Source organism: Bombina bombina, chromosome 3, assembly GCF_027579735.1.
Source record: "Bombina bombina isolate aBomBom1 chromosome 3, aBomBom1.pri, whole genome shotgun sequence".
In the NCBI taxonomy this organism is placed as follows: Eukaryota; Metazoa; Chordata; class Amphibia; order Anura; family Bombinatoridae; genus Bombina; species Bombina bombina.
In genome coordinates this window covers 815,530,704-815,543,249 of record NC_069501.1, presented here as the reverse complement: position 1 = coordinate 815,543,249, position 12,546 = coordinate 815,530,704, and the positions used below count along the sequence as shown (strand labels likewise).

The 12,546-nt window shown below is 37.6% G+C and overlaps 1 protein-coding gene across 2 annotated transcripts in view; it reads left to right on the top strand.

Annotated features, from left to right (window-relative positions):
* Positions 1-12,546, top strand: part of TMCO3 (transmembrane and coiled-coil domains 3) — a 162,359-nt gene that overhangs the window by 6,052 nt on the left and 143,761 nt on the right. For both annotated transcript variants that reach the window (XM_053707754.1, XM_053707756.1), the window contains one exon: positions 4,616-4,795. In XM_053707754.1, coding sequence (XP_053563729.1) covers positions 4,616-4,795 — 180 coding nt within the window. The remainder of the gene's footprint in view (positions 1-4,615; positions 4,796-12,546) is intronic.

The following is a 12,546-nucleotide window of genomic DNA, read 5'->3' as shown; positions in this document are numbered from 1 at the left end:
CATTGGAAACATTGTATATTAAGAATTTCTGGGGAAAAGCAAGCAGGGATACTTGCCTTGATGTACTAATTTCCTATGCAAATATTTACATTGAAGAAAGGAGGAAAGAGGAGTTTCTTTCTGTTAAATGCATTTAAAGACCTCCCCTATTATCTCCATGGCTCTTGGTCTCTTCCTTGTCAGTTGCTACTTCCCACCCCTAAGGTTGTCTGCGCGGGAAGACATCCTGCTAGAGCGGTGAATGTTTCTTCTCTGTGTATGAATGAAGTATGGGTTAAAGTGACTATATAGTTATGGTAGGCAGCTTGCTCACATATATTATGCGGACGTACTGCAGGGTCCTCTGCAGTACTTTAGCACAATGTACACAAACAAGCTGCCTACCATAACAATATAGAGCAGTGCACAATTTTCCTGGACGCTACTGATGCTCCCAAAACTGACTTTACCAATTCATAGAGAACATACCATCTCCATGCACCCAGTCAAATCTGCTAGTGCGGCACTGACAGTCGCGCTAGTAGTTGAAAGGCAGCCGGGCAGAAAGGGGGAAAAAAAGTATTTTTAATATGCTCGTTATGTCACTGTCCAGCTAAATGCAGTACCACTCAAAGCACTATAGGTTGAAGGTGGCAGAATTCAATATACTTAGTCAATCGTAACCCCACATATGCTGAAGTAAATAAAAAAAATAAATAAAAAAAGCACAATTATATCTTTTTTTTTTTCCCTTAGGGGAAAATAAGTCACGACTGTAGATACAGTTTTTCAAAGATAATATCCCTGTTTTTTTTTCTACCTGTTGATATAAAAATATTTTCTAAAGTTAAAGCCTTTTTATTAATGCTCAAGTCCCATGTAGTAAGCAGCTTGCAAAGCATTTAAATTGGGATCTTTGTCTGCAATGCATGTGTGATTACAATAATACTATTTATATTGCCTTTTTAAATAAGATATATATACACGCTACATGCAGATATGCATGGGCGACTAAAGTTTCTTGCGGGCTGGTAGGTTTTGTGATTTACTCGCCCAATGGGCGAGGGGAGTTTTTGGGTATTGATAGGTCCTGTATGTGTGTGTATATATATATATATATATATATATATATATATATATATATATATATATATATATATATATATATATATTCTGACCAACCGGTTGCTCGGCACTTCCTGGAAGCAGGTCAAACGGTGACGATCTCAGATTTCGGATCATCGATCATGTATCGCACTTGAAGAGAGGAGGAGACAGAGCCAAATACCTTTTACAGAAAGAAGATGGATCTATGAACTGGGGATATTAACACCTAGAGGCCTCAATGTATTCTCTGGATGGCAATGTTATCTATGAGAGTCCACCTCTTCCATTCTTTATAGACCATTGGGGACCCCAACGGGGTGTCCCCCTTATGTGGTTGATGTATACGGATTGAGAGTTCACGTTTTCCATTCTGTTCTAATATTGGCCCATATATTTTAAATAGAATAATTTTGCAGCTGGGATCCTCTATCATTTATGGGACAATGACACCCATTTAGTGACTAATAATAATGCTAGCTCTTATATTTGTCTGTCCCATGTTCAGCTTACCATTGGTTCACAGGTATTATGATTATAGATTTCTATACAGCATTTCCTGCAATGCGTATGTTTTTAGATTGACTCTTATTTATTTTAACCACATATGTCTTCACTTTAGTAATTGTTTTGGTCATGTTGTGTGTGCTCAGCGATGGGGTGGGAGACGTGGGAGTGTTCTTCCCTCAGTGATTTATGACCTATAAGAGTTAAAGTTTGGATCTTTCAGGATCTACCGCCATGCAATGGGACCTCAGGCTTGAGTGTGTACATCTGCTCTTGTTCTAGTTTTTAGTTTTGTTATTATTTATTTTGGTATATTGATATGAGTGAGGGAACATGGGTTTCATTTATCTTTCTAATTTGGATTCTCTCATATTTGTTTTTGTTTTATGTCTATATCTGGCCTCTCCGTTTAGGAGAGTGCTGATCTATTTATGTGATTTAGGGAGACTAATATATCAATATCGATACTGATGGGTCTTTGGTCCTAGGTTTGGTAAAGGTGGGACACGCTTTAGTGTTGAGATAAGGGTGTGAGGTAATCACCACACTAACTTTTAAGTTATATTTTCTCTATTATCATTATTATCTTTGAGGTCTCCATATAATATGTGAGTTGTATAAACATTATTTTCACTGATTTTATCTTTGAGATATACTGCTATAATTGCTTTTTTCATTACTTACATTTAGGGGGGCATGAGTTTATGTATACGTTTTTCAACACGTTTTTTAACACATTACATTTGGTGTTCATATCAAAATATTATTTCTACTGTAGATTCTTGCACTTGAACGTAGATGTTACGCTCGCCCGTGTATGCCACACCTGTGATGGGGGTGTCCCTTTTATATCCAGACTAGCGATGTACGTGCTAGAATTCTGACACTTTATCCATCGTAGAATTCGGGGGTGTGAGGTGACGTACTACTCACCTTATCCCCATCTTACATTTGGGGGTTTGCCGGACCGAGAATAATGTTTATTGGCCACTAGTTGTGAAGGGGGTGTGGCGATCGGTGGGCTTTTAACTCTATAGCAGCACACCAATTTGCCAGGCGCTCCCTTAGTTATGCTTTTGAATATTCTGTGGTTTGTTGGCTGCAATTGGTGAGGAATATACACTTAAGTTATAACGATCTGATTATAATTATACTAACCTGGATGACCGGTAAGGATTCCCATTGGCTAATCTATGAGACGGGGGCGGGGTCATCCGTGAGATGTAAACATTCCTTTGGCGTAGTCAGCCACAGGCAGTTAATCCCAGACAGGTCTGGGTGCAAGAACTATAGGGAAAATTACAAAACAAATTAATACAACACCCTAATCACCCTAGACATATACAAAACACGGAAGGGCGCTTGCAAGTGAGTGCTGGACTTTCTCTGTGTGTTGTATTAATTTGTTTTGTAATTTTCCTGTCTGGGGTTAATTGCCTGTTTTGTAATTTTCCTGTCTGGGGTTAATTGCCTGTGACTCTGGGGACAGCACAGCTTCCTGTGAGTGCCGTTGAGCACCCAGGGGTGAGCATGTTGCAGGGTCATGGGATGTGTACCCGGTCCAGTATGAGAATACAGTCCCCTTCCGTGTTTTGTATATGTCTAGGGTGATTACATAAGCCTGTGCACCCTTTCCTTGTTCCCAGTTTGTTTGGATTTGAGAGCTTGCATTGTGTGGCTGTTTTAGGGTCCCAGGTATTGGAAAGGACCTTGACGTGGTACCTGGGCTTGTCCCATTTGGCCAGATGCGGTAACTAAACTTTCCATGTTTGCTTTTAAATCTTAGCTGAGAGCTTGCAAGTGAGTGCTGGAATATATATATATATATATATATATATATATATATATATATATATATATATATCTATATATATATATATCTCTAACCAGACTGGGTACACATCCCATGACCCTGCAAATCTCACAGCCCAGGATGCTCACCAGAACTCACAGACAGCTGTGGCACAGCTTTCAGGGACTCAGTCAGTTAACCCCAGGCAAGCCTAGGTGCAAAGCCAATAAAAAAAATATATAAGACAGACAAGGGGCGCCTCATAGTGTAACTTGTAAAACAAGATAGTATCAGAGTCTAGGAGAAGTATGAATACTACTCACAAGACTGGTGGCACCCTAGGTCAATAAGGTGTATACGAGCAGGCTTACATTCAACAGCAGTCAGTACGTTGAAGACAAGGATATATCCGGCAAGGCAGGTGCAGTTTCAGGAAACAATATATATATGTGTTTGTATTTCTATTAAAAGTAATTAAACAAAGTCAATGTGGGCATGTTATCTTCACATTTATGCCAGTTTATGGATGAATGCATACTGCACATGCTTCTTTAACAAAATACTTACAGATCTGACTGCATTATAACTACTTTTCTTTTTAAAATAAATCTACATCTCAAAATTATGTGACCTCATTAAAGAGATATGAAACTCAAAAATGTTATTTTGTGATTCAGACAGAACATACCATTTAAAAAAGTTTCCAATTTAATTCTATCAAATTTGCTTTGTTCCCATGCTATTCTGTGTTGAAGAAATACCTAGGTAGGCATCTGTGGCATTACTTGGCAGGAAATAGTGCTGCCCTCTAGTGCTCTTGCAAATTCATAACATTCTTGCAAAACTGCTCCCATATAGTGCTCCAGAAATGGGCCAGCTCCTAAGCATACATTCCTGCTTTTTAACAAAAGATACTAAGAGAACAAAGGAAAAGTTATAATAGAAGTAAATAAGAAATATGTTTAAAATTGTACGCTCTATCTGAAATCGGTTTCATATCCCTTTAAACTGCCGCAAAGTAGGAAATTCTATTTAATATTTTAGTCCTTTTTATTGTGGTTTAATTAATCTTATGTGCTAACATACAGGAGTACTTTCATTTTTAACACATCTGAATTATATGCTTAGGCATTATTCAGACAAGATAGTGATTACAATAATGCAATACTTTGTTGAATATTTTTTATTTTCTTTTGTTCTACCTTTAAAATATAGTGTTAAAATATGTTACAGGAAGAAAAAGAGTTTGTTGAACTTATGGCAGCTGAAAAACATCAAGTTGAAGCTTTGAAAAACATGCAACATCAAAACAAAAGTCTCTCCATTCTTGATGAGATTCTTGAAGATGTGCGAAAGGCTGCTGACCGCTTGGAGGAAGAGATTGAAGATCATGCATTTGATGATAACAAAGCTGTATGTAATATTTTTACTGGATTCTTTTATTGCTTATTGGAGCTAAGAAGTAAAAGATTCAAATTATTTTTTCTTCTCCCTGTACTTTGAAATCTGAACATATTTTCTGTTAGAGAGAGAGAGAAGCACACAGCTGAGAGAAGCACACAGCTGAGAGAGGCACACAGCTGAGAGAGGCACACAGCTGAGAGAGGCACACAGCTGAGAGAGGCACACAGCTGAGAGAGGCACACAGCTGAGAGAGGCACACAGCTGAGACAGAACAATAGGTAGAATAACTTCCATGCCTGTTCATTTTCATTGCCACTCAGGGTGCATACTCTTTTAGCACCCTGTGTGTTTGTGTGTATATATGTACGTATATATTTGTGTTTTTTACGGAGACACTAACTGCTGCACTGGAGGCCTATATTTTCACATACCCTCCTTCATTGTGTATACAGTATCTCACAAATGTGACTACACCCCTCACATTTTTGTAAATATTTTATTATATCTTTTCATGTGACAACACTGAAGAAATGACACTTTGCTACAATGTAAAGTAGTGAGTGTACAGCCTGTATAACAGTGTAAATTTGCTGTCTCCTCAAAATAACTCCACACACAGCCATTAAAGGGCCAGTAAACCTAGGAAATAATGTTATATAATTCTGCACATAGTGCAGAATTATATAACAGCTTGGCTCCAGATTTTAAAAGTGAATAGTTAAAAAGATATAACGCAAAGAAAACAGAACACCGCTCTTGGCTCTACTGAGCATGTCTGTTTTCTTCTCCTAAGCGCATCTAGGCACGCTATCTAATCACAGCCGGCCCGATCTCGCTATTAAAATCAATGTAGCTCGCTACCAGACCAGAACGGGGGCGAGCTACATTGATTTTAATAGTGCGATCGTGCGCGCTGTGAATAGACAGAGTGCCCGTGATGCGCTTAGAAGAAGAAAACAGACCCGCCAAGTAGAGCCAAGAGCGGTGTTCTGTTTTCTTTGCGTGATATCTTTTTATCTATTCATGTTTTAAATCTGGAGCTACGCTAATGTTATATAATTCTGCACTATGTGCAGAATTATATAACATTATTTCCTAGGTTTGTTTACTGGCCCTTTAGTGTCTAAACCATTGACAACAAAAGTGAGTACACCCTTAAGTGGAAATATCCAAATTGGGCCCAAAGTGTCAATATTTTGTGTGGCCACCATTATTTTCCAGCACTGCCTTAACCCTCTTGGGCATGGAGTTCACCAGAGCTTCACAGGTGGCCACTGGAGTCCTCTTCCACTCCTCAATGACGACATCACAGAGCTGGTGGATGTTGGAGACCTTGCACTCCCCCACCTTCCATTTGAGGATGCCCCACAGATGCTCAATAGGGTTTAGGTCTGGAGACATGCTTGGCCAGTCCATCACCTTTACCCTCCGCTTCTGTAGCAAGACAACCTCTGGATATAACGCTGAGCACATGCAGTCAACTTCTTTGGTCGACCATGGCGAGGCCTGTTCTTAGTGGAACCTGTCCTGTGAAACCGCTGTATGGTCTTGCCCACCGTGTTGCAGCTCAGTTTCAGGGTCTTGGCAATCTTCTTATAGCCTAGGCCATCTTTATGTAGAGCAACAATTCTTTTTTTCAGATCCTCAGAGAGTTCTTTGCCATGAGGTGCCATGTTGAACTTTCAGTGACCAGTATGAGAGAGTGTGAGAGCGATAATACCAAATTTAACACACCTGCTCCCCATTCACACCTGAGACCTTGTAACACTAACGAGTCACATGACACCGGGGAGGGAAAAAAGGCTAATTGGGCCCAATTTGTACATTTCATTTGCACAAGGCTCACTTAGGGGTGTACTCACTTTTTTTATATATATATATATATATATATATATATATATATATATATATATATATATATATATATACGGTGTATGTGTGTGTGTATGTATGTATATATATATATATATATATATATATATATATATATATATATATATATACATATACACACACCATTGGGTAGTGGTTCTCCATGCTGATGACAGTCTGTATATCCAAAAGCAACCAAGCCTGCAGCTTGTTTTGCATCATTTTATGTTCCATCTTCTTCTTCACTGTTCATGTTTCCAATTTTTTCTCAAACAATTTAAGGGCATATCACTTTTTTTTTTGTAGGAGCCAGACAGAGGTCGTAGGAAACAAAAATTGTGTGTATTTATAAAGTTGTTTTACTTTTTTTTTTTTTTCCCCCTTGATCTAAAGAAGGGTATTGGCTTTTTTTTTTACCCTTGTTTGTATATAGGTGCATGAAGAAGAACATATTTATGTATTCAACCATTTTTTTTAACCCTTTTAAGGACACAGCTTTCAGTTTGCTCAATTGTTTTATGATGGAAAAATTCCGTCATATGTCCTTAAGAGGTTAATTATTCCAATGTTGAATAGCAATAATTTGTTTGGTAAGATTTGCTATTAAGAGATTGCTTGTAAGACCACTTTGTACTTAAAGGGACATAATACTCATATGTTAAATCACTTGAAACTGATACAGTATAACTGTAAAAAGCTGACAGGAAAATATCACCTGAGCATCTCTATGTAAAAAAGGAGGATATTTTACCTCACAGTTTCCTCAGCTCAGCAGAGTAAGTTCTGTGTAAAAAGTTATACTCAGCTGCAGGTAAAAAAATAAATAATTAAGAAATGAACAGCAGCCAATCAGCATCAGCAGTGCTGAGGTCATGAACTCTTTTTTACTGTGATCTCATGAGATTTCATTGTAAACTTCCTTACACTGAATAGGGAAATAACATGAGAGTGCACAAGGCTCATCCCTTCGGCTGTCCCGGGACAGACATACTGATTTGCTGCTTAGAAGTCCTTTACAATGGGATATGGCTACTGAGAAACTTTTGAGGTAAAATATCTTGCTTTTTTACATAGAGATGTTCAGGTGATCTTTTCTAGTCAGCTTTTTACAGCTATACTGCATAACTTTCAAGTGTTTAAACATTTGGGTATTATGGCCCTTTAAACACTGTGTCTAAAGAACTTTAGACTTTATATTGAAGAATATCTGAAATGTGCACTATTAATTTAGTAATCCCTGGTAATTTTATTATGTATTTTTATGTATTTATATTTCATATACATTCTTTTAGGGATGCCATGTCAATATTCTATACACATTTGTTTTAACCTATATATTTGTAAATTATTATTTTCTTTTCATGAAAAAGGTTAGATTAAAGCATTTGATTTTGATGTTTGTGCAGTCCTGGTCCGTGGGATAAGAGCTCACTTGCTGATAAGCAGAGCTTCCACAGCTTTTTTGGTTGACGCTGACCAACCCCACAATAAATACTTTACATTTGTTAGTACAGGAATATTTGTTAAACAATATGCATTGCAGGATGTCGAAAATATATGTATAGTTTAAGAAACAATAGCAGAAACTTCTGAGAACAACATATTGTGTGAAATTACATTCAATAGGCACACATTTTCTGTGGAAGAAATCCAAGGTACACAGTGTAAAATAGGTTAACCGGATATTTAGTGAGATTACAATTTATATTCCTGTGCTTTTTTTCTAGAATTATAATACTTTTCTTAAAGCTGGGTACTGTGCTTTCACTCTACTTTATTGTCCCTTTAAAGGACAGTCGACTGTCAAATTGTTTTCCCTTTCCATAGCTTGTTAAACCAGTATAAAATGTTTTAGAAATTGCTTCTTTGGGTTTATTTTTGTATATGAAATATTTTTTAAACTGCTCCCATTCAAATGGGCTGAACCTTTAGAGAAAGCAAGTGTCTATCACTCTATCTACACAAAGATCTCATGATCTTATCTCTGTTTGTACACACAAAAGCCAATGCTGAGAGAGAGCAGCCTGAAATGCACATTTTAATGCCTATCTCTCCCACCCTAGTGAGAGGATGATTACGACTGCTGCCTCTTGTTTACGTATATTTTTTTATGACCAGTACTGCTCTACTAGATTTTCAGTGTAAGCAGTGGTTTTGCAAACCATTTAATACACTTCAGCCGTAATGGGAACAAGTTACAATGTACTGTCCCTTTTAACTACTTGGCAATTGGACGTAAGTACTATGTAGCACAGTACTTTGCCCAGTGTACTGTGTTGATTTAGTACCTACATCCAACACTCTGGTGCATGCTTTAGTCTCTGCTGTCAGCTTTGACAGCGGAGACTGCAACCAGGGGCAGAATGCATCTGCCTTCATATGGTAAAGAAGAACTGATCGTTCTCCTTTTACCATATGAAGGCAGATCGCCAATACAGACAGTGACACTTTTTGCTACTGTCTGTATCTGCTGTGGGTGGTGTAGGAGGGAAAGAGGGAGGCGGGTGTTCAGGGCATCTCATTAAGGTTGAGGTAGGGGAGGAAGCAGATGGTTTCTTATGCTACAGCAAAAGGATTTGGTGAGAAAGGGTTCCCTACGCTAAATAAAAGAGTGATGGCAGGGGGAGGTAGGTCCTTATCAACAATAACTTGGAGGGGAGAGGGGTATCCCTACACTATAGAAAAACATTGTTATTAAGAAATGCATAAAAAAAAATATATATAACTTACTATAAACTGGTTACTGGCAGACAGCTGCCAGTACCTAATGTGGTTGCTACTACTAAGAGGGGGGAGGGCTAAAGAGCTGTTTGGGAGGGAAGAGGTTTGAGGAAGGATCCCTACAGTGCAAAAAATAGTAAATTCTAGCAGACTGATTGCCAGTACCTAAGGATGGTGGTGATGTAAGGAACAGTTTGAGCAAGCTTTGATAAGAGTAACTACCAGAGACTTTCTCTTATATTCAAGTTTGGAATGTGACAAATTTTTTAGGAGATTTTGCTAGTAAGTAATTCAATCTAACATATATGTTATACTTTAGCCTTGAGGATGTTAGTCAAGGATATACCAGTATCTGAAAAAAAGAACAGGAGCGCAAAACTCCGACTCAAGTGAAGATTTATTTAAATGTAATATAAGCGCAAGCTACAATATGCGCTTTTAAAAAACAACCAGCATGTCAGTAAATCTAGTCCTCAGTTAGTTCAATGAACTGCAACGAACTGCAAATGCGATCAAGTTACCGCTCCTGGATTTGTGCAAACCCGGTCACTTTGAACCTCCAAGGGCTGCCTTCTACTGTCAGTAATATAGCGGTATGTATCTTCTTCTGTGTGCTCCCCAACGCGTTTCCCCCAACGCCGGTCGGGCTTTTTCAAGAGGTTTTTTTTGTATGACAGCGTCGGCATCCGCAGGCTTTTTATATCCTGCAGACTCCACCCTCTGCTGCTTGCTGACCAATAGAACAATGTTTACCGGTGACGTAGCCAACAGATGTCTGACAATGTGCTGTTCACAAACACTGTGATACTGCACGCATAATGTTGAATGATTGATCAATTTTACGTTTAAAAAATATAAAAATACAAACACAAGATGAAACAATGCATAATACAAAATACATAAAACTGCATGATTAAAAACTAATATACACATTGGATAGTAAACGGTACTTCATATATAATTAAAATAACGTTAAAAAGATTCAATTTAAAAGAATTTGATAATAAATATAACAATTGTGCAAACTTCATTATTCTAGGTGTACCTAAAACCATAATTACTAATCAATTCATAAAGTTATATATATGTATATTAAGATCTCTGATGTCTAAATTCACATAAATGCCTGTATATCTAAATCTACGTTAAGACCTTTGGGTTCAGATACATCTAACTTGAAAATCCAATAGGTCTCCTGCCTCCTTAATTTTAATAACCTATTAGGAGACCTATTGGATTTTCAAGTTAGATGTATCTGAACCCAAAGGTCTTAACGTAGATTTAGATATACAGGCATTTATGTGAATTTAGACATCAGAGATCTTAATATAAATATATATAACTTTATGAATTGATTATTAATTATGGTTTTAGGTACACCTATATACAATAATGAAGTTTGCACAATTGTTATATTTATTATCAAATTCTTTTAAATTGAATCTTTTTAACGTTATTTTAATTATATATGAAGTACCGTTTACTATCCAATGTGTATATTGGTTTTTAATCATGCAGTTTTATGTATTTTGTATTATGCATTGTTTCATCTTGTGTTTGTATTTTTATATTTTTTAAACGTAAAATTGATCAATCATTCAACATTATGCGTGCAGTATCACAGTGTTTGTGAACAGCACATTGTCAGACATCTGTTGGCTACGTCACCGGTAAACATTGTTCTATTGGTCAGCAAGCAGCAGAGGGTGGAGTCTGCAGGATATAAAAAGCCAGCGGATGCCGACGCTGTCATACAAAACAAACCTCTTGAAAAAGCCCGACCAGCGTCGGGGGAAACGCGTTGGGGAGCACACAGAAGAAGATACATACCGCTATATTACTGACAGTAGAAGGCAGCCCTTGGAGGTTCAAAGTGACCAGGTTTACACAAATCCAGGAGCGGTAACTTGATCGCAGTTGCAGTTCATTGAACTAACTGAGGACTAGATTTACTGACATGCTGGTTGTTTTTTAAAAGCTTGTAAGTGCATATTGTAGCTTGCGCTTATATTACATTTAAATAAATCTTCACTTGAGTCGGAGTTTTGCGCTCCTGTTCTTTTCTTCAGATATTTCAGTTTTATCTCCGAAGTAGGGGAAACATCGGATAGAGGAGCAGCACCCGACAGGATATCTAAATCAAGATTCACACAAGCAGTCGCCATATTACGGATGTATAACCCTATAAGAGGCAAATATCATTGCGGATCTGCTGTCTAAGAAGAAATTCCAATTCAGGACTGATCTGTCTGACACACAAAGGTCAAATAAACAAAATCATACCAATCGGACTAAAACATTTGCTTTCCTGATTGGGTAGTTTTTTATTCTGTGATATTTGTTTATCATTCTGTGATATTTCAAACAGGCAGATTATGTTGCCTATTAGCATAATTTATTGAACATACTTGTTACCATTTTTTAAACAAACAACATTTGTGCAATATTTTATATATAGACACATCATATAGTGTTACATTAGGTTCTAAGTCCATATTAACATCAGCGCCTATATATTTTCTTTAGTATCAAGGATATACCAGTAATATATATGACTAGTTTGAAGGCAAAGATTATAGAGATGAAATGTAAAATGGAAGCAGGAAATCTCTGAAAATAACAGGATCTAATCAGAAAGGAACATTTACACAGTCTTTTCAAAGCATTCCCAGCAGTACTGATTAGATAAAGGCAGTATTAGAGCCAAGACTGACAGCCGTCAGTAAGAACAAACAAGTTAACAATCCTTAAATTCTAATGCGGTTAAGGCTGTAGTAGTGCAGAAACAGACAATATCACAATTTACGATCAGGAAAGCACTTACGTTAACGGGTTTCTGAGTCACACTGAAACGAGTAGTAGATACTCACAACCTCCTCCTGAGAGGTGTCAGGTTGTGGAGAATCTGGATGGAGCGAGTGCCTCCTGAGCTATTGATGTGGTTAGTCCAATGAATGACAGCTGCGGTCGGAATCTCTTGTCTCAGAGTGATGACGAATTGAGCAGTGAGGGTAACGGCAGCAGACTGGGAATACTTTAGCGGGTAGGTTAAAGGAATACCTTTAGTAATTCTATAGTCTCAAGGTAAAGGTTGAGCTGGTGAGGTGAATATTATTAGACACTTCAATAAACCAGCAAAGGTGAAGCAGAGGGTGGAAGCTTTTATA